The sequence below is a fragment of the Lissotriton helveticus genome, chromosome 5_1 (assembly GCF_964261635.1).
Source record: "Lissotriton helveticus chromosome 5_1, aLisHel1.1, whole genome shotgun sequence".
NCBI classification, from domain to species: Eukaryota; Metazoa; Chordata; class Amphibia; order Caudata; family Salamandridae; genus Lissotriton; species Lissotriton helveticus.
In genome coordinates, this window is record NC_136065.1 from 1,349,712,558 (window position 1) to 1,349,735,565 (window position 23,008).

Sequence of the window (23,008 nt, forward strand, 5' to 3'; positions counted from 1 at the left end):
CCCTATACACACACACACGTGAAGACGTGGGCTAATGCCCAAGGGCGCTATTTATTCCTACAGTGGAGAAGTAACAGGAGTGCAACCCATATACCACGTCGGGATGGGTGTAGAATGTGTATAAGAAACAATTCCCAACAGGTATCAATTTAAGGCAGTTCAAATAATGTATGCAATCAGCATTACAAGAACAAGAAACAAGGAGGCTCGTGCAGTTTAAGAGCTTGTAATTCACTAGTTCATCAGGGGTATTTCACATGAAATTGCAGGTAAGCAGCATTAAACAGAGGAAATCATGTGACAACCCGAAGGCACTTGGTGAATAGTGATATATACAATTTGGTGAAAAGTGATGGTGCAAGTGCTGAACGTGAACAGCGTGAGCGGCGCAAAGTGACAAAGATATGTACAGTGAAGGCTCAGCAGGAATTGGTTATGATAATTTTAGTCATAGATTAAACATTTTTCAAGAGCCAAGTATAAAATGCGCCATAAAGTTGCGCTGTAATGTCGACGGCGTTTCGATCCCCGTGGGTCGGGATCGTCTTCAGGACAGGGTTGTCGGATGGCGATGGTGCTGAAGGTTACCTTCTCTCCCCGCAGCACCATCGCCATCCGACAACCCTGTCCTGAAGACGATCCCGACCCACGGGGATCGAAACGCCGTCGACATTACAGCGCAACTTTATGGCGCATTTTATACTTGGCTCTTGAAAAATGTTTAATCTATGACTAAAATTATCATAACCAATTCCTGCTGAGCCTTCACTGTACATATCTTTGTCACTTTGCGCCGCTCACGCTGTTCACGTTCAGCACTTGCACCATCACTTTTCACCAAATTGTATATATCACTATTCACCAAGTGCCTTCGGGTTGTCACATGATTTCCTCTGTTTAATGCTGCTTACCTGCAATTTCATGTGAAACACCCCTGATGAACTAGTGAATTACAAGCTCTTAAACTGCACGAGCCTCCTTGTTTCTTGTTTTTGTAATTTTGATTGCATACATTATTTGAACTGCCTTAAATTGATACCTGTTGGGAATTGTTTCTTATACACATTTATTCCTACAGGGCATAGTCAGACAGGGACTAGAGATTCTAGGTTGTATACATGCCCTTCCCTCCTGCTTGTGTGGGGCTTGGTGGAGCAGCTCATGTCCTTATGGGCGGATATGCCTGATGGCCTGTCTATGGTTGGGGGTGATTGGAATGACTGGTTTGATATGACCCGGGATCGCTGGAGGCGGGGGAGGGTGCGGCCGCTAGCAGGGTCACGGAAGCTTTCCTCTTTGGTGTCTGGACTTGATTGGGTGGACCCCTGGCGCCGGATGCATCGGAATGTTCAGGGCTACACTTATCTTTCTGCGGTTCATAATTCCTTCTCTATCCTCGATTATTTGTTTGTCCCTTGGGTGGCAGCGAGTAGGGTAGTGGAGGCGGATATCCTTCCAAGCGGTCTCTCAGATCACTCGCCGATTACTTTGACGGTCCGGAGGGGCTGGACACAGCAGCCCTTCCGCTGGCGCTTCTCGACGTGGAATCTCCAGAAGGCAGATTACAGGGAATGCCTGGAGGGCGCCATTGACAAATAACTTGACACTTAATGTTGGGTCAGACTCTGGGGCTGAACCTCTATGGGAGGCACTGAAGCCCACTCTACGGGGCGTTGATATCTCCTTTTGCACTGCGGCATGCAGGGTTCAAAGGGAGGCTCTGCTATTGGCAGAGACTAATATTGCAGCGCTTGAACATCGTAGTAGGGGTGAAGGGGGTGAGCACATATGTTAACAGTTGATGCTGGCGGGGTACGTGGATGGTGCTTGGCTGGCGGTGTGCATGGATGGTGCTTGGCTGGCAGTGTGTGTGGAGCCGTTTTTGTTATCAGTGGGACATTTTTCAAACTACCTTTCTGATCTACTAACCTGTTACACCCCACCCATATCCCAAAACCTGTTAATCAGCACCTATTAACCACATCGAAATTGCCCTTTCTTTAGGGCCCCTTTACTGGAACTCATTTCCACTGCCTATGTAGTGAGTCACTCACTACAGAAGTTCATAACAAACTTTTTCTTATGGATTGCATTCCTACTGGCCATTATAGTGGCCCAGTGAAAAAGGGCCTCTGTTTCAACAACTCTTTCCCTGCATTATATAGTAATACATTTTGCGTCTCAACTGACGAAAAATATGCTTTTTTTCAATTATGGACCTACCCGTTCAAGTGTTACAAACCAATAAACAATCCATTTCTATATTGTTAAATATACTTTACTTCTAGTAGAAGATCAACAAGCCTATACCAGGATGGCCTAAATGCAATTCCACAATAGTAAAGCCAGCCACTCCTGTTCTCCAGGATGAACACCTTATAAGTGACATTTTTGGGATCATCAACCTCGAGTTCAGTTTGTGCTTTTGCCAGGCACAACTGTTTGGATTCTGACTACATAGATGACACTCAAGCCTCTACAAAACATGAATGCTAGTAATTATTTTTACCAGTTTTGTGTAATATATGAACTATTAGATTCTACTCAGTCTTTGTGAATAGCACAGCAAATTAATGAAGAAGGAAATGTTACTCGTAATCTTAGTTATCTATTATGAAGTTGTATGTAACCCAACATGTCCTCGAAATACGAGAAGAAAATCTGTGAGGTTAGCAATTAAGATTCTCTCTTAGGCTCTTAAGTGAAAATTATCTGCTTCCACGTCAAACTGCACTCATGAACGATGGAGCAGCTGGGCTGCTTTACACCTAGTGTGAGAAATCGCACTAAAGGTGATGCTTACCTGCTACATTTCATTCTCTTCAACAGCTCAACCAATTAGATTTAAGAGCTGAAAAGAACTGTAAGCAGAAAAGACCATGGATAGGCAATTCCCTTAAAAGAGTTTAAGAAAGATAAAATATACAACAATGCATAGATCTTTTCTACACTAGACTAATTTCACAACTTAATATCAATGCAGTTTAGAGATTACGTGCCACATCGAGCCGTTAGTGCCACTCGCACAATTCCCAGACAACTGTCAGTTGGCGATTAGACCATGGACTTTTCACACTTAATGACAAGGAAAAATACAAATACTCCTTTGTCTCCTTATTCTACTGGCTAGACTTACCTGCTGCGATGTGGAATGAGGGTGTCCCGTACATGGCAAACGCCAACATAAGGAAATGTCTCCATCCCACTCTCCCAGTCCTTATAATGATCCCGTACAACTTCTAGAAGGAATCAATGGAAGAAAACAAAATTATTTGTTAGTAGGAAAAAGGCCAGGTCAACTTTAGAATACAAAACGGCTTACAAAATAAGTAAATACACAATAATGGATCATGTATTAGATAAAAGTAATCATACCCTCCAGAAAGATAGGTATCCAGGGTACAGCATTGTGATGGACACAATATGTTCAATGTATGTAGACAATATTTAACTTGTGGAAGTACACGAAAGGAATACTAGAAGTTTTCCTTTTCCATTCAATGTGAGAATTCCCCCCTTAAATTTCTGTTTTTTAAGAGAATGCTAACCTCAGTGTGAACCTGAACACAAATATGCCAACTTATCACACATGGAGTGTCTGTGGCCAGAGCAACTAGGTCTTCAACTGTGTGAAATTATAGCTAGTCATGAACACGTCTTTGTTCATTGGGCTCATTCCATACGGATCCAAAAAGAAACTAGATGTATATTCCTTAGACAATATCGTAAAAAGCAATGCAAACAGCTTCTGGTAAAACTGCATTTCAACTAGAAAACGCAGTTTATTCCATTTGTACACTTGAGGATGACTGTGAGGTTAGTAATTAAGGTTATTTTTGGGACTATTTAAGCACAATAAATAGCTCTGACACAGCACTGAACTCTTGTGACAGGGGAGCAACTGAACTGCCTCTATGTAATAAAGGTAAAATTCCCGTTTGATAAAATTGATAAATAGCAATAACAATAACAATGAGCAAAGGTGGATGTGGTTATGCCTCCCAATAGTTTTATCCTTTGATATCAGCCAGCAATATCACTCAACTGTTAAATAATTTGAGAAGATGTATTACCAGGAGGACATGTGTGAAGCTAACTAATGAACAGAGCATACCTGTGATTTTATTAACCATATCATACATGGCCTGCTCAGCTTCTTCTATTTTCCTCCATCGATACTTTAGAAAGGCGAGAAGGCCCCAGAGAAGCGCCAATGCTGTGCAAGGAAAAAAAGGAGATTTGGAAACTGGTGTAAATGTAGGCAAAGGGTGCCCATCATTCAAACATATAGTAAACTACTTATCGGCACAAAGAAGATTTAATTCATTTCAAAACAGCAATTAAGAGAAACTGTAAGATAAAGGTAAACGAGTACTCAGGAAATCATGAACTCAGAAACCATACCTGGATAAAGTGTAACAGTACATGGAGAGGAGCACAGTTTCCTTGAATAACTTTACTTGATGAAGTGGTCAAGCATGAGCCTAGCATCGACACACACTGGAGCACAGTGCATTATCAAAGGGACGGAGGCATTTGACATGAACATGAGGCGGTGTGAGACAACAAGAGGATATTTTGTGGAGCCATTTATAGTTTTCTACATATAACCACAGTTGCAAATTACGAACATATACATGTAACTGTTCACATTAGATTATGTTTTACATGTAAGGAAAACAGTTGAGATGATTGTGGAAATGTGGATGGTGTGAAGTCAAGATGCAAATGGGAAACAGATGGGTCAAAGACTTCAAAATAATCAGAGATGCAAATGCTGTTCAAGGAAGGATATCCCCCTGAAAAGGGCATACCACAACCAAGAAGGTAAGGGTAAGAATCGTGTGGTACAGTTAAAGGTTTCAAGCTCCACACCTCCCACTAGGACCACGAAGTACAACAGGAACATATACTGGTTATTAGCCTGGTTTTGCTATTCATTAGTAAATTGCATCAGCATTTTATGGAGCTGTTTGCACTTTTTTCTATTCAAACAGACCTTCCAATACTTGGGGGTGATGATAAATGAAAATCTTTCCTGGGGTCCCCAACAGGTGAAATCCCAACTCAAACCAACTCAATTAGCGGGTGGAATCCTCAAAATGTCTAACACATCTACATTTAAGCCAGTGAGCTCGGCACTGGAGATTTACAAAGTGAAGGTAAGGGCGTCGGCCCTCTACGGTGGGGAACTTTGGGGCAACTATTGTGGGCCTAAAATTGTTAATGCGGAAAATAGGTTTATGAGGCAGTTACTGGCCCTCCCTCAAAGTACCCCTCTACTTCCACTGAGATTGGATTTAGGACTGAGTTCTATCCAGGACGAGCTAGCTTTGAAACCTTTAAGGTTCTGGCGCAGGTTATGGACAATCCCAGAACTGTCCAATTACAGGTCCGAACTGAGAGATGTCCTGAGCCATGGGAGTGCAGCAAAAATCCCCTTGTTTTTGTGAAAAATTAACTAGGGAAAATAGGACTACCAGACCTCTGGTATGACCCAGAACAGGCATGTAGGGGGGTCCCAGGCAAAACGCTTGCTAAGCTATTTATGGACCATGAACAGAGAAGATGGTTGCATGACTCCAAAGTTGGTTCCTTGACAACAAATTTTTTAGCGATCAAGGATTCCTATGCTTTCGAGGAGTTTTTAAATGTTATCTATCCAGTAGGAGCAAGGAAGCTATACATCCAATGGAGGCATTGGACACTACCTCTAGGATCATTTGTAGGCAAGTGGTCGACGACCACGAGTGAATCATGTCCAGGGTCTGGGGCGACAGAGTAGGATGAATTGCACATCCTCTTCTTTTGCCCCGCCTACAGAAAAGAAGGAAAGTACTGGCTAATACCCTTATGCAAGAACATGGGATTTGACAAATGTCTGGTTGCAATGAGAGTGTTTAAGACTGATACATCCCCACACATAGTCTTTGCACTGTCTAAGTTCCTCCTAGCAATGTGGTCCAAAAGATGCTCCCTTATTACAGCGGCACCCAGGGGCGATTTTATACTCTGATTCTGTATTGTGATCACATATCATGTGTTTTAACTTATTTTTTAAACCTGTTTTTATGTAAGGAGAATTTTATGGTTGCATAAATGTTTTTACTGTAATCTTTTATGACTGAAAAAATGTCGAAATAAAGATTTTGAAATTAAATGAAATAAAAAAAATATATTTACTTCATAATGCGCACTTTGCCTTATCGCTGTGATGGTAGAGGGGAGGTTTTGAGGGGTAGGGTTACAATCTTGTGCTATTCATTTATTTATAGGTCGTTCCAAGAACATTTCATCTGCTGGTATAGAGCCCTCGGGCCATGAAGAAATTGCTAAAAACAAGGCAACAAACCATGTTGCCTAAAACATAACACATTCTTTTTAATCATGTGCGATCCAGCTTTATACAATAAACAATTTGAACTGACACAAATACATTTTCAATTATTTTGAGATAGTCTGCGGTTTGAGGACATTACTCAAACGGAGCACAATTTACATTCACATCAGACTAATCACAATGACGCAACGTTTCTGAACACAGAGGATGTTCAATGTGTAATGTTTACTTAATGCAACACAGTGGTAGCCTTATCTATCATACATGCACTCATAGGAGTATACCGATAATGATAAGGACGGGACACTAGGGTTTTACCATTATGCCCAAGGTTGCTTCGCAAGGTGCCTCCTTTTTAACGTAAATGCTTACATTCATTATGGAATGCACATGGGTTTGTGGTTGCCACAGCATAAACTCTTTTTGGGGGTGGGTACTGGGAGCCTGGACATTTGAGAGCCAACACGAATGGTGCTAGTTGAATATGTTTCAGGTTGAGTGGAGGGTGCTCTACTATCGGAGCTTAATTTGAGCCAATGTTTTCCAGTGCTCAGAAACTACACCAAATTCTTAACATATGCACATTACAAATGAATAATACCTGTCGCTCGCACAATTCTTTTAGCTTTCAGTGGCCTGGAATAGTTTAAGTGTTCCCACTTGTCGACGTGTGGGAGCCTGTAGTTTTGTTGGTACTGTCATTGGCAGTGCTGGTGGAGCAGGGGGTGGTGCAAGCTGCAGTGACCTCCTATGAAGGGACCTGACACTTAATTAAAAAAAATTAAGAACTGCCTACTGCATTTATCCCCTTTACTTCTTTTGGTTAGAAACAGAAGGAACATGTTATTTTCCCAGTGAGCATCTGTTCGTGGCTTGTTGTGCTGTAGATTCACATGCTGTGCATAATCCTGCTATCTAGTGTTGGGCCCGATGTGTTCAAGTTGTTTTTCTTCTAAGAAAGTGTTTTGAGTCACGAGGTACTGTGACGCCTCCTCTTGCTGGTAATCCACATTTTCATTGACTCCCTGGTTAGATTGTTTTCCCGCACGGCAAGCATGGAATGTGAAAAGAAGTGTTGTCCATGTGAAGAAAGAGGATATAGAAATATGATTGCAACAGCCACAGGCATCTAGGGAGGAGGGTGGGCACATGTGCATCTATGGCACTACATCCCAAGAACAGATGCTTACAGGGTAAGTAACATTTTCTGTTCGATCCATGTGTGGCTGTAGATACACAAGCTGTACAGACTGTAAAGCAGAACTCCCCAAAAAGCTGTGGCGAGCCTTTGGAAGTTGCAGTGGTTTGAAAAAGTGTACATACAACTGCCTGGCCAACCCTGGCTTGTTGACGGGCTTGATACAGTAAAGGGGGTGGTGATGGACAGAGTATTCCGAATTAATGCAGAACACTCCTACCCAGTCAAGAGATCAGGGCTTGATCCATCACCGTTTTTTAGCTCACTGCACCATCCCAGTTCAGAACCTGGCTATATGCAAATTAGTCTGTCCCTGGCCCAGTGCATCATGGGAACAGGGCAGACCAAACTACCAAGCCAATTCTTTCACTGGAAAGGAAACAAGCTTCCGGGGACCGGTTTCTGGCATTACAGCCGTCTTCGGCCCGGCTTGCTTGAATCCTGATGGTGCAGTGAGCAAGGGACTCGCATCCGAGTATACCCTTCCACGCTTATGGTGGCCAACACGATACAGTAAAGGGGGTGGTGATGGACAGAGTATTCCGAATTAATGCAGAACACTCCTACCCAGTCAAGAGATCAGGGCTTGATCCATCACCGTTTTTTAGCTCACTGCACCATCCCAGTTCAGAACCTGGCTATATGCAAATTAGTCTGTCCCTGGCCCAGTGCATCATGGGAACAGGGCAGACCAAACTACCAAGCCAATTCTTTCACTGGAAAGGAAACAAGCTTCCGGGGACCGGTTTCTGGCATTACAGCCGTCTTCGGCCCGGCTTGCTTGAATCCTGATGGTGCAGTGAGCAAGGGACTCGCATCCGAGTATACCCTTCCACGCTTATGGTGGCCAACACGATACAGTAAAGGGGGTGGTGATGGACAGAGTATTCCGAATTAATGCAGAACACTCCTACCCAGTCAAGAGATCAGGGCTTGATCCATCACCGTTTTTTAGCTCACTGCACCATCCCAGTTCAGAACCTGGCTATATGCAAATTAGTCTGTCCCTGGCCCAGTGCATCATGGGAACAGGGCAGACCAAACTACCAAGCCAATTCTTTCACTGGAAAGGAAACAAGCTTCCGGGGACCGGTTTCTGGCATTACAGCCGTCTTCGGCCCGGCTTGCTTGAATCCTGATGGTGCAGTGAGCAAAGGACTCGCATCCGAGTATACCCTTCCACGCTTATGGTGGCCAACACGATACAGTAAAGGGGGTGGTGATGGACAGAGTGTTCCGAATTAATGCAGAACACTCCTACCCAGTCAAGAGATCAGGGCTTGATCCATCACCGTTTTTTAGCTCACTGCACCATCCCAGTTCAGAACCTGGCTATATGCAAATTAGTCTGTCCCTGGCCCAGTGCATCAAGGGAACAGGGCAGACCAAACTACGGTGATGGATCAAGCCCTGATCTGTTGACTGGGTAGGAGTGTTCTGATTAACTCAGATACTCTGTCCATCACCACCCCCTTTTTGAAATTTTGTTGACGGGCTTGCACATCTTATCAATAATGCTTTGTAAAAGTATGTGGTGTGCGCCATGTAGCTGCTTTACAGATATTAAGTATAGGAATGTTCCCCAGTAAAGCCATAGAGGCTCTATTTTTCCAAGTGGTGTGTGCTCTAGGTGGAATGGGCAAGGTCCGTTTATCTTTAGCATAGCATGTCTGGATGCATTCAACAATCCATCTTGCAATGCCCGACTTAGATAGGGCTTTCCCTTTGTGGGGATTAGAGAAAGAAACAGAAGCGGTTCCTAAGGTATTTACTTCTGTTCATAAGGGCTCGTTTGACATCTAAAATACAGAAACTCCACAACCGAGTCAGGTTGCTAGAAAAAAAACAGGAAGTTCAATGGATTGATTGAGGTGGAACGGTGAGACCACCTTTAGGAGAAACTTGAGGTTGGGGCTGCAGACAACCCTATTTCCGTGTTACTTTAAGAAAGGTTCTTCCAAGAATAGTGCCTGAAGCTCACTGACACGCCTGCGTGAAGGGATGGTGACCAGAAAAGCTACCTTCCATGAGAAAAACTGGAGGGGGCAAGAGTGGATGGGTACGAATGGAGGGCCCATTAATCTTGTTAATACGACAAAATTCAATGTCGGTGCTGCCAGGACCAGGCTTTAATGGCAGGAATTCGGAAGAGAAATGTGTTGCCTGTTGTAGGAAAGTGCCCTTTTAGACATGGTCACCCCTCACTTTTTGCCTGGTACATGATGTGATTTTGACTCTTACTGCACCGGGTTCCTGATAACCAGGTTCCCAGTGCCAGCTCTCTTTAACCAAAACTGTACAATTGTGCCCCTAATTGGCTACACCTGTAAGTCTCTGGTAAATGGTAGCCGTGGTGCCTAAGGCCTAAAGCAACTAAGGAGGGTCCCCAATGGCTGCAGCACGAAGTGTGCCACCATAAGAGACCCCACAACAAACCCATGCAAGGCTGCCATTGCAAGCTGCGTGTTTTGGTGGAGTCAAAAATGATAACATGACATGACACACATTCCTGTGTGTCATGTCCCCCAACACTGTATGTAATATTTGTTAAGTCACTCCTACAGCAGGCCTTACAGCCATAAGGCAGGGAGCCTTATATTACATGTGAGGACCTATCTGCATTAGCAGATATACCCCAGTGATGGTCAGTTCCATTGCTGCAAGAACAAGTGATCAGAGAAGCAATTTCTAAACCACGTGCTGGACAAAGGTAAAAACTAGTTTCCCACCTACATGATGGCTTCACTGAAAATAGAGGTGTTTGGTATTGAACATCTAGTATTCACAAACACACTCAAATTACAGTGGTGGGTTTGTAAGGACATACACACGGAGTACACTTTAGAAGTGCCCCTGAAAACCTACCGGCTGACTGTTCTCTGCCAGCCTGCAACCGAGACAGAGTTCTGACCTCCCAGAGTGAGGGCATTCAGGAGGTCAGAAACAAAGCAGGCCCGGAAAGAGGGTGTTCACGCTCCCGCCCTTAGGGTGACCTGCTGATTAGCATTCCAAGGCAAGGGACCTTCAAAGAAACCCCGCCTTTGAAATGCAAATATGGCTCCATTCGCAGGAGAGGAAGCTGGCCGTGTTTGTCCAGAGCCTTTTGGCACCTGGCAGGTGGAAAATTAGTAAGTCAGGTGGGCGTGCCCACCCCCCGGCTAGTACCACTCCTAAGGATGGCTAACTGAAGTGGGGGCGACCCATCAGAGTTGGCCATCTTTGTGATGGCAAAAGTAGGAATTTTGAAAAAGGGTTATGACCACTTCCCCCATAAAGTGGTCATATAGGGGGCATTGTACTCCAAGGGCAAATAGCCCACTGGCTACTACCCTACACTTATTTAACACCCAATAATTCAGTATTTAGGGGAGCCCCTGTCACCAGAGAAACAGATCCTGCCGACCTAAAAGAAGAAGACCGACGTGAAGAGTCACAAAGATCAAGAACAGAAGACCCAGTAACTGACTTGGCGCAAACTGTGCCGGTCTTCCCTGCTGACTTCGACAATTGTGCCAAAAGACTACTTGTCCAGCAGCTGCTGATTCCCCAAAGCCCGGAAGACCTGCCAGCACTTTACCCAGGAACCTCCCCGGAAGCAGCAAACCTGCTTCCCTGCAGGTAAGCAAAGACTCCTGAGAGGACTACCTGACCACAGACACCAGACACTGGAAGACACCACTGCACCCATCGCTCCAAGTCCTTGTCCAAGGGGGCCAACAGTGTCATTGTGGTTCCCCAGCCCTACAGAGACAGAGTACACTGTGTTTTCACCCTCAGTGAACTCTCCGACATTACCTGCAGCCTCTGCACATAGGCCCCCTCTACTGCAACTGCTTCCAGTAAGGAATAAAATCATCATCGAGAGAACCAAAGAGTGTCTTGATAAAGATGGTTTAAAATTATGAGTTCCATCGAAACGCGTTGACGCAATTCCTTACACAATTCAGTGTTTGACTGGTTCAACAGATACCTTTAGAGGAAGGGGTATCGAGCTACAGTCAATAATCTGTTCTCTTCACGAATGTGTTACAGTTAATGACAAAACGGACTGTCTAATATTTTCTCTCGGGGTGTGTGTTTTTTATGGTGGTATTAGCTTTCTGTTTCCCATTTCAGGAAAGGGAAGAATAGTATATAAAATAGTTTTTTGTGTTTTCTTTTTTTTAAAAATATTATTTGCATGTATTATTTGTAAATATTGTGGATTTTCCGATTCATTTTAACGGCACATTTTTAAGTAAATTGTGTATTGAATTCTACTTTGGGCTAGTTCTGTTGAATCTATTGTTTGGGCTACACTGTCTATTTACCTTTTATATTTGTTGTTTGAGTGATAAGATATAAGATTGAGTGAGTTGTTATTATTTGTCTAGAAACCAAGGGAAACTTAGCTTTCACTTGTCAAGAGTATCCTATTTTCCTTGGTGAGATTAAGGAGTCCCTCTCTTTTTTGCGCACAACTTCGACAATTGTGCCAAAAGACTACTTGTCCAGCAGCTGCTGAGTCCCCAAAACCCGGGAGGCATGCCAGCACTTTACCCAGGAACCAAGACCTCTCCAGAAGTAGCAGACCGGCTTCCCTGCAGGTAACCATAGACTCTTGAGAGGACTACGTGACCACAGAAACCAGACGCTGGAAGACACCACTGCACCCGTGGCTCCAAGCCCTTGTCCAAGGGGGCCATGAGTGTCATTGTGGTCCCTCGGCCCTCCAGAGACAAAGTACACCGTGGTTTCTCCCTCAGTGAACTCTCTGACATTACCTCAGGCCTCTGCAGATAGGCCCCCTCTACCGTGACTGCTTCCAGTAATGAAAACCCAATGCCTAAAGACACCTCTGCACTGGTCGCCCCTGGGCTGTAGAGAAAAGGACAAAAGTTGCCCTAAGCACCCAAGCATGAGGCCTGAGCCCCTCTGTTGATTCAGCCCGACTGGCCTCCCAGTCAAAGCCTGCAGCCTCTTTAGGCAAAGACCGATCCCCATAGAGCAACACTGGGCAGCCAACACTGTTTTGCACTCCTGCACCCGGCCACCCTAGTGCTGCTGGTGCTATCTTTGACTTTGCCCACTCTTAACCTTAACTCCTGGAGACAGTCCTGTAACTGAATACTGCACCTGCTTTTCCTCACATAAGATAACCTAGCAGCTACTGGAAATTGCATAGGTCGACTTTTTAAATACAGAAGTATTTTCTTTTGGAAACTGTACGTACCTAAAATTCATATTCGTTTCATACTCTCCCCTGAGGCGGAAAGCCGGGGATCTCTGCTATACTCTTTGTGCTTTTGACTGGGCGCTGTTGATTACAAATAGCGTTTTAGAGATTGTACATATTTTAAATAGACCGCTTTTATAAATATAGCCCCTTACCTCGGCGCGAGATTAGCGTCGCCCCGAGGCTGAACACAGGCTCTTCAGGTCCACAGCGCTTCTGTTCCCCACGCGCTGACACATCACTCGACCCACCTCAGCAGCCATCTTGAGGGAGGTAAGGGTTGCGGTGTAGTGGTTGGACCACTCCCGCCCTCCCAGAATACTTAAGGGGCGGAGATTCCCTCTCGTGCAAATTCATATTCGTTTCATACTCTCCCCTGAGGCGGAAAGCCGGGGGATCTCTGCTATACTCTTTGTGCTGTTGACTGGGCGCTGTTGATTACAAATAGCGTTTTAGAGATTGTACATATTTTAAATAGACCGCTTTTATAAATATAGCCCCTTACCTCGGCGCGAGATTAGCGTCGCCCCGAGGCTGAAGGTCCACAGCGCTTCTGTTCCCCACGCGCTGACACATCACTCGACCCACCTCAGCAGCCATCTTGAGGGAGGTAAGGGTTGCGGTGTAGTGGTTGGACCCCTCCCACCCTCCTCCCCCTTTCATATGTATAAAAACATCAGATCATCCCGTCCGCGCAGCGGGCGCGCCGGCGGCACGCCGAAGGCAAGCCAAAGGCAAGCCCGACTGCGCCCGTCCGCGCCGGGACCGGGCCCAGGGCCATAACCCCTGGTCGGCCGCCGAGTAATCACAACCTGCCATACTCGCGCATGACCTTATTAGAACTCCGACCACTGCCCGACTCGAGCTGTCCAAGACTAGACCCTTCACTGGCTTTACACGAACTCACTGCGCTCTGCCCACACTGCAAAAAGCACTACTCCTTTACACATTGCTCCCGCTTATTCCAATCAATCAACCATTATCAAAGAGGACACCTTTGTAATGGCACTTATTAATGCCCGTTCACTATGCAAACATAGTCAGGAAGTAACGGATCTCATTATTGATGATAAATTAGACATTCTTTTTGTCACCGAAACCTGGACCGATGACTCATCGGAACCAGACTTAGTCACCGCAGTACCTAACGGTTACAAAGCCTATCGGCAGGACAGAGTAAGGAAAAGAGGAGGTGGCCTGGCCATTATAGCCAGAGAACGGTTCACTGTCAGAACCATCCCTATCCCATCCACCTCCTGCGAAGCAATGCAGTTTGGAATTAAGCTCTCCTCCCTTTTTAACTTCAAGGGAATACTGATATACCGCCCCCCAGGAATAAAGACCGGCTTCCTCACTAACATCAGTACTATAATGGAAACTTTAGCCACAGAAAACTCATTTACGGTCCTAGGTGATCTGAATTTTCACTTAGAACAAGTTAATCAAGCTGATACGTCCTCCCTTATCGCTGACATGGAAACACTGGGGCTAAGACAATTAGTTGCTTCGGCTAAGCATTCAGCAGGCCATATTTTAGATGCCATATTCTCCAATGTAGACGGTCTACAAATAACGGACATCCTACCGATGCCGTGGACTGATCATCATGCCATATTTGGTAAAATTACAACTAAGATCCACTTAAATAAGAAATCCACCTTAACCAATCAAAGTTCTTTCAAAGATTGGAAGAACATAAATCAGACAGAACTGAAAACACAGCTGGACCATACCCGTCCAACGGTGACCACCGATCCCAATGTGGCAACACAACAATTCCAGACCTGGCTTGCCCAGGCAACTAATCATACAGTCCCCATTAAATCCCTGTCTAGGAATAGATCCAAACCAAACGCTCCATGGTACACTGATGATCTAAGACTACAAAAACAAAGTAACAGGAATATGGAAAGGCGTTGGAGGAAAACTTACGACATGGCAAGTAAGAAATGTTATAAAGAATCATTGGCGCTTTACAAATCCATGATCATAAAAGCGAAAAAATTATTCTACACAAACCAAATTGACCAAGCCAAAAACTCAAGCAAGAGACTGTACGAAATCACCAAAACATTGTCAGGTAATGCCCCCGACCTTATTCCCCTTCCGTCACAAGCACTATGCGATGCCTTGGCGAAATTTTTCTTCACCAAGGTGGACGATATATATCAAGCCTTTACCTCTAAACCACCAACGGTGAACGCGCCCCCCCCCCCCTGCTTACCTCCGGCAAATGCTTTTACTAGCTTTCACGCACTTACAGGTGACCACATAAGGACCATCGTCTCAACAATCAAAACAGGATCCGCTCTCGATCCCTGTCCTTTTTCAGTCCTCCCACCAGTTATGGAGTCCATCATCCCAGTATTGACACAAGTCTGCAATTCCATACTGTCATCAGGGAGTTACCCGAATTCGTTAAAAACACCTTACTAAAACCTTTATTAAAAAAACCCTGCCAAGACAAAAACGAATTGAAAAATTACAGGCCGATCGCCAGTCTCCCTTTTTTAGCTAAAGTGGCTGAAAAGGCCATGAACTCCCAACTATCAGATTACATTGAGAGACACCGATTGCTGGATGACACACAATTCGGCTTCCGGAGGTATCATGGGACCGAAACTGCCCTTATTAAAGCAGCAGACGATGTCAGGGATATTCGGGACCAAGGTGGGACAGCAATCTTAGTATTGCTGGATCTATCAGCAGCTTTCGACACGGTCGACCACAACATCCTGGTCGACCGTGTCAGAAAGCTGGGCATTTGTCATTCCGCCAGAGACCTGCTTGCCTCTTTTCTGGCTGACAGAACCCAAGCGGTCACCCTTGGACCTTTCCAATCTGCTCAACTCTCGCTGCCATGCGGGGTTCCCCAAGGCTCATCCCTTAGTCCGACACTATTTAATATCTATGTGTCGGACCTTGCCAACGTCATCAGAGCATATGGGATGAGCCTAACATCCTATGCGGACGACACGCAGTTGGTATTGGCCATCAAGGGCGATGGAGGACAAGTGGCACAAAACCTAAAAAATAGAATGCTTGAAATAGGAGAATGGATGGCCACAAACTGCCTCAAGCTTAACTCAGTAAAAACTGAGGTAGTCATCTTTGGACCTCTTCTTCCAGCTTGGCCATCGTGCTGGTGGCCAGCAGCCTTTGGTTCAACTCCCATTCCCACAGCCAAAGTCAGGAATCTGGGAGTCATTTTTGACGAAGGTCTCAATTTCATGGACCATGCAAATAAAGTAGCAACTACGGCCCATTTTAAACTGAGAATGATCAGAAAAATTCGCCCCTTTCTTCCGGAGGCAGCAACTAAAACACTGGTCAGCTCTTTAGTTTTGTCATCTCTCGACTACTGTAACAGTTTATTTCTTAATGCTCAGGTCAGGGTCTCGATGAAGTTACAGTCAATACAGAATGCGGCAGCACGCCTGCTTTCTGGAACGTCCAAATTTGATGCCATATCAGAAACCATAAAGGAATATGATTGGCTGACGATTCAAAATAGAATAAAGTTTAAGTCCTTATGCATAGTCTACAAGGCACTTAACAATCAAGGACCTCATTCTCTCAAGGATCGACTGAAACCTTACATACCCTGCACTCCTCCACCTTACATACCCTTCGCTTCTCCACCTTAAACCAACTAGTGATCCCACGATCGAAAACCGTGTCCTGGGGTGATCGCCGCTTCCTAGTGGCAGCACCCAAACTATGGAACACTCTCCCTCAAAACATCAGGACGAGTCCCTCACTTTTTCAGTTCTGATAACTTTTAAAGACATGGCTGTTTAATCAATGAGACTTTGAATATGAAACATATGAATTGTTAGCGCCGAGACGCCTGCGGGTATTCGTCGCGCTCTACAAATGTCAAAAATAAAATAAATAAATACCTGAACAAATTGCTTCTGGTGTATGTATATATGTGTATATATATATATATATATATATATATATATATACGTGTTATTTTTGTACATTTCTGTGTATCTCCTTATTGAGTCGTGTGTTTCACTTATTGACTACTTTGTGTATTTGTGAATGCCCAACACTCCCCTCTGATGAGTTTAAGATTGTTCAACCACACTACCCCCTAGAAGAGCACCTTGGGATTGCTAGATCAATCCCCAGTCCACTTATAAGGGAACCCAATGGACTGTTTGTACAGTATATTTTATTCTGATATAGAATATAAACAGCTGTTATGAAGGTAGCTGCTACATCTGCTAGATGTAGTGTTATGATGTGAAAGCTAAGCCACAAGTTTGAAAGTGAAGCAGGTAGCAGACAATCTCTTGTAATCCGACTGCTAATGAGTCAATATGTTTGGAACAACAATAGTAGATGAATCACTTCCACTTGGCAGCGTAAAAGGCACGCGTACTAGACCTACGCCCTCCTAAAGAATGTTCATGCATTCGGGTGGAAGATTAAGGTATCTAAATTCTAGGACTTCAGGAGCCAGATCACAAGATTGAGGGACCTGGGATCCGGGTGCCTGATTACTCCATGGTTCTGCGTGAGAAGGTCCAGTCTGTTGAGGAGTCTCTCATTGCGAAACACAGGGTTCGAGGAACATGGCTAAGGTGGTAGCCACCAGAATGAGTGTGAGAGATGTCTGCTAAATCCTCCGAACAACAAACTGAAGTAGTGAGAGAGGAGGAAAAGCATAAGCAAATATCCAAGGCCAACTCATCCATAGTCCATTGCCCCTGGACTGTCTGCATGAGAAGTTTAGGCATTTGGCATTTCCTACAGTGACAAAGAGTTCCCACTTGTAGACTTGTTGCCATATCCTGAGGAGGAGGTTGGCAAAGTCATTGTCCACTCTTCGCAAGTGTTCCGCTAACAAATGGATCTTGTGTCGCAGGACCCACATCCAGAAGCTCTGGGCTAAGTGAGAAAGAAGAGAGGATCTGGTGTCCCCTTGCTTCTGAAGATAATAAATGGCTGTTATGTTGTCCATTTTGATAAGGCCTGCCTGCCAATCAGGTGGGGAAGGAAAGCTTTTAATACAAGGTGAAGAGCTAGTAGTTCTGGGTAATTTATGTGGAGACCCCAGTGACTGAGTTTTCACTGGCGTTGGAGTGTCACGTCATGTGAGTGCACTCCCCATCAGTAATGGAGGCGTCCGTTGTGATGGTACTCAATGGAAATGGGCAGAGAAAAGGTGGTCCCTGCAGCAAGTTGTTGAGGTTCCACCACTGCAGAGTGTGACAAACTTGACTGCCGATCAAGACTAGATCATCCCACTGACCCTCCACTTGAGACCACTGGTGTGTAATTTGGCATGGATTACAATGGAGATACAGAAGCATTCATGCTAAGGAGGTGCATAACTGTCCTCCATGTGACTTGTTGGTCGAGTTAAAAAAGAAGGATGAGAGTCTGGAAAGACTGTATCCTGGCAGCATTTGAGTAAGCCATGTCAACGTCAGAGTTGAGATTTGTCGCTAGGTAAGGTTGGATCTGGTGGGGATGGAGGTAGGATTTTGAGGAGCTGATAATAAAACCTAGTTCGTGAAGTCAGCTCATGGTGACCTGAGTGTGTCTCCGGCATTTCTGACTGGTGGCACTCTTAAGGCACCAGTCATCCAGCTAGGGGAAGAAGTGGATGCCCTGTCTGCACAGGTGATAGACCACTGCCACGAGGCACTTGATGGACACCTTGGGTGCGGTGGTAACTCCAAAAGATAGCATCTTGAATTGGTAATGCCGTTCGTTGACTACAAGTCTGAGGTACTGGCAATGTGCTGGATGGATTGGAATGTGGAAATATAGGTCGAGTGCAGCTATGAAGTTCCCTTGTAATAGTAGCAGGACAATATACTGAAGAGTAACCATGGGAAAGTGCTCTAAGAGAATGTATTTGTTTAGGGGCCAGAGGTCCAAAATTGGTCTGAGGGACCCATCTTTTTTGGGGATCAAAAAGTATAGAGAGTATACTCATGTAGGGCGCATGGTCCCTGTTGGACAGGCCCCATGAAGGGCTCGCTCCCTCCCCGCATGACAGGGCCCTGGTACCGGCCCTCCAGGTGCTACCCGCAGAAGCAACCCGCAACCCGTCCCCCATGGGACGTCTACCCCCGGTATCCCCTGTGTCCCTGGCCTGGGCCACCGTCAGCACCCTTGCCCGGGCCAACCGCCATCTTGGACACTGCGCCATGAGGCCGCGTGGCCTCAGCTCGACCCCAACCCCGGGCCTGGCCAGGCCCCGACATCCCGGCACCACCATCCACCCAGGAGGTGAACGGACCACTTGGCAGGTCAATGGGAGTAAGAAGTGTCGATGGCTCTCTCCCGCCAGGTGCCGATCACCCCCGGCCTCCCCGGGTGCCGGCTCCACCCCCCTGCTGGGTGCCTGGACTCCCTCATCCCGGACCTCCCGACCTCCAAGAGCGAGGGTCCGGACATCAAAGAGCGCCAGACCTATAACTGAGGCAGCCCCAGAACAGGAAGGCAGTTGTATCCTGGAGTCGAGAGACACCGCGACGAACTCATCCTTGACGGACTGCTGGCGCTGCCGCAGCCCTGCCTTGTGAACTATTGTCCTGCCTGCTGGCGCTGCCGCGGCCTTCTGCAACCTTCATCTTCGTGGGACCTGCTGCCGCGGCCCGTTGTAACTTTCATCTTCGTGGGACCTGCTGGCGCTGCCACGGCCCGTTGTAACTTTCATCTTCGTGGGACCTGCTGGCGCTGCCGCGGCCCGTTGTAACTTCCATCTTCGCGGGACCTGCTGGCGCTGCCCGTTGTAACATTCATCCTCGTTGGGACCTGCTGGCGCTGCCGCGGCCCGTTGCCACCTACGACCTCTTCGGGACCTGCTGGCGCTGCCGCTGTCCGACCCGTCCAAACACCGAGCTCGAGGATTGTGAGCTATCACCGTTCCACCGCCGTACCTACGGGTACCAAGACTGTCCCGCTACCCCCTTTTTCCTACTAGAGACTAGAGCTGAGAGGACCACCGTGTCCTGATCTCCTTGTATCATACTGCCTCATTTCAAGAACTGCCTATAAAAGGTATTAATCTGATCTTCGTGTGGTGTCCATCTGTGGGGGGGAAGTTACCTGTCTGTGCGATCGCTGGAGACGGTCCTCACTGGAGGCCTCTCCCCTTGTGCTCGGCCGACCCTCCAGGTCCCCGTCTAACATTGGTGGCCAGCGGCGCGATCCGAACCAACGCGTACCGTACAGACAGTAACTCACCCTACGACTAAAACCACAATGACGACCAAAGAGAACGGATCGGCAGAGAAGTTCCAGATGGAAAAGCTGGAAGAATACAACCACCGAGAGCTCAAACAATTTTGCATGGACTTAGGCATTGCTACCACCGGGCTAAGCACGAAAGAAGACTTCAAAAACGCCCTAGAAGCCTGGACAGAGACGAATACCGCCACCCCCCGGGACCCCGAAGCCCCGGAAGTCAACACCACCCTGACGGAAGAACGGAGAACAGGCCCCTCCCGAGAAGAGATCCAGGAGCGGGAAAAAAATAGACTACACGAGTTAGACTTGGCACGGCTCAAATTAGACGGAGAATTGAAGCTGGCGGAACAAAAAATAAACTTAGAACACTTACGGCTCAGAGAAGAGCGAGAGGAAAAACAGAGACAGAGGGATCTCGAGGAAAAAAGACTGGCGTACGAACACGAGTGCAAACTAGCAGAGATAGAAATACGCAAACTGAACAAGAACCTAGGGGTGCCCGAGTCACCGCGCTCCCAGGGTACTACCGAGCAGAAGGTCCACATCCCCAAGGATGTGGTCCGAGAATACCACCGAAACGACGACATACAGCAGTGGTTCAAGGCCTATGAGATCGCCATGACTGCCCACCGGGTCGCTCGAAGTGACTGGGGAGCCGGGTTATGGGGGAGATTCGTCAATGAGGGCCGTGATGCCCTGCTGCAGCTTCCGGACCATCAAATGACGTCCTATGACCACATGAAGGCCGCCCTCCTCAGTCGATATGGGCTTACGCCCGAAATGTACCGCCAGAGGTTCCGCAACTGCACCCGGATCCCAGGCACAACTTGGTTGGAATACGTGAACTATTTCAGCCGGGCCTTCGAGGGATGGATCAAGGGTAACAACGTAACCACTTACGAACAACTCTTCAATCTCATTGTGTGGGAGCACCTCTCCAACAACTGTTTCGTCGAGCTCAGGCAGCACCTCCTCGACAGTAAATTGACTGAACCACGGCAGCTCGCCACCGAGGCGGATCGGTGGGAGAGCACCCGAGTGGCCCGGAGTGGGCCGAACGAGCAGAACAGAACCAACCAAGGTCATCACCGTCCCCGGGGAGGAGGAGGAGGACAGGGCCGGGGCAGAGACGCTGTCCCAGTCGCTCCCGCTAACACCACCCCGCCCCCAGCAGGCCGGGGAAACCCCCCGATGCGCCCGGGGTTCCGAGCCAACGTTACGTGTCATCGATGCCAGCGAGTCGGCCACTATGCCAGTGACCCGACCTGCCCGAAGAACCAGGTTCCCGGGCCCCGCCAGGTGGCGGCCGCCGCCCTAGGAGAAGAACAGGTCTCCGAAGACTCTGAAGCATACGAGTCGGAGCCGTTCGAGTGGGAACCCGCCGCCATGACCCTGGCCTGCCTAGGAGGAAGAGACATGGTCCCGCGGACTCCCCTGCCCGCCAACACTCGGAAGTACAGCCAATGGGTGAGCATAAATGGGCGCAAGGCCGAGGCACTGCGTGACACCGGGGCCAGTGTGACGGCCGTCCGTTGTCACCTGGTGACCCCAGAACAAATCCTGCCAAACGTGCTTTGCCCCGTCCGATCGGCAGACAACTCGGAGAGCCTGTGTCGGATGGCCTGCGTCCCCTTCGAATGGGGAGGAGTGTCCGGCATGCTGAAAGTAACTGTCCGCGACGATGCCCCCGTGGACTGCCTCCTGGGGAACGATCTCGAGAGCTCCCCGTGGGCAGCTGTTGAAAGAAGAGAGCATCTGGGGATGTTGGGTCTCCCGGACTGGGCGTGCGTGACCACCCGGTCCATGGCCACCCGCACCATCCCGAGACCAGAAGAACCGGAATGGTCAGCACCTCCGCCCTCGATCGCTCCAGAAGAAGACTTCATCCATACCGACCACCCGGAACCCACCACAGAGGGGTCCGCACAGCCCCCCGAACTTCCCGACCTGGCTCAGTGGCGTCAAGAAGGGGGGCCCACCCAAGAACAATTCCGGCAGGAGCAAAAGACCTGTCCCTCCCTCGAGGGACTGCGACAGCAAGCGCTCGCCCAGGGCCAAGGCGACACCACCGGGGCCCACTGGGTTTATTGGGACAATGATCTCTTGTACAGCGAGCAGAGAATCGCAGAGCTGGGGGCCGGTCGAGTGCTGGTGGTGCCCCTCCACTTCAGAGACTTCCTGTTGAACTTGGCCCATGATGTCCCCCTGGCTGGGCACCTGGGGCAAGACAAGACCTACCACCGCCTGGTGACTCACTTTTTTTGGCCCAAAATGAGAAATGACGTCTCCAACCACTGCCGGTCCTGCCCGACCTGCCAGGCCAGCGGGAAGAGCGGCCGCAAACTCAAGGCACCCCTACAACCATTCCCCGTGGTGACCACCCCGTTCGAGAGGGTGGGAATAGACATTGTGGGGCCCCTGGACCCCCGAACAGCACAAGGGCATCGCTTCATCCTGGTCCTGGTGGACCACGCCACCCGCTATCCTGAGGCGGTCCCCCTTCGTACTATAACAGCCCCAGTAGTGGGTCGAGCCTTAATGGGGATCTTCTCTCGAGTGGGCTTCCCCCGGGAAGTCGTCAGCGACAGGGGTACAAACTTTATTTCAAAGTATATGAAATCCCTCTGGCAGCAGTGCGGGGTCACTTACCGATTCACAACGCCCTATCACCCCCAGGGAAACGGACTAGTCGAGCGGTTCAACCGCACTCTCAAGGGGATGATCTTGGGGCTAGAAGAACCCCTACGCCGCCAGTGGGACGTGCTACTACCGTGCCTCCTCTTCGCCTACCGAGAAGTCCCCCAGAAGTCCCTCGGCTTCAGCCCCTTCGAACTCCTGTACGGACACCCCGTTCGCGGGCCTCTCAGCCTAGTGAAGGAAGAATGGGAAATGGCCCCCCTAAAAACCCCTCCAGACGTCTACAAGTACCTCCTGACCCTCCGCAATCAGACCCGGCGATTCAGGGAGATCGCCAAGGCCAATCTTGAGGCCAGTCAAGAGGACATGAAGAAATGGTACGATCAACATGCCTCCTCCA

General features: G+C 47.7%; 1 protein-coding gene across 1 annotated transcript in view; it reads right to left on the reverse strand.

The window, feature by feature from the left end:
* Positions 1 to 23,008, reverse strand: part of LEMD2 (LEM domain nuclear envelope protein 2) — a 261,893-nt gene that overhangs the window by 10,897 nt on the left and 227,988 nt on the right. Inside the window, exons 7-8 of the mRNA XM_078644245.1 lie at positions 4,115 to 4,216; positions 3,137 to 3,239 (exon numbers count right to left, since the gene is read on the reverse strand). Coding sequence (XP_078500371.1) covers positions 3,137 to 3,239; positions 4,115 to 4,216 — 205 coding nt within the window. The remainder of the gene's footprint in view (positions 1 to 3,136; positions 3,240 to 4,114; positions 4,217 to 23,008) is intronic.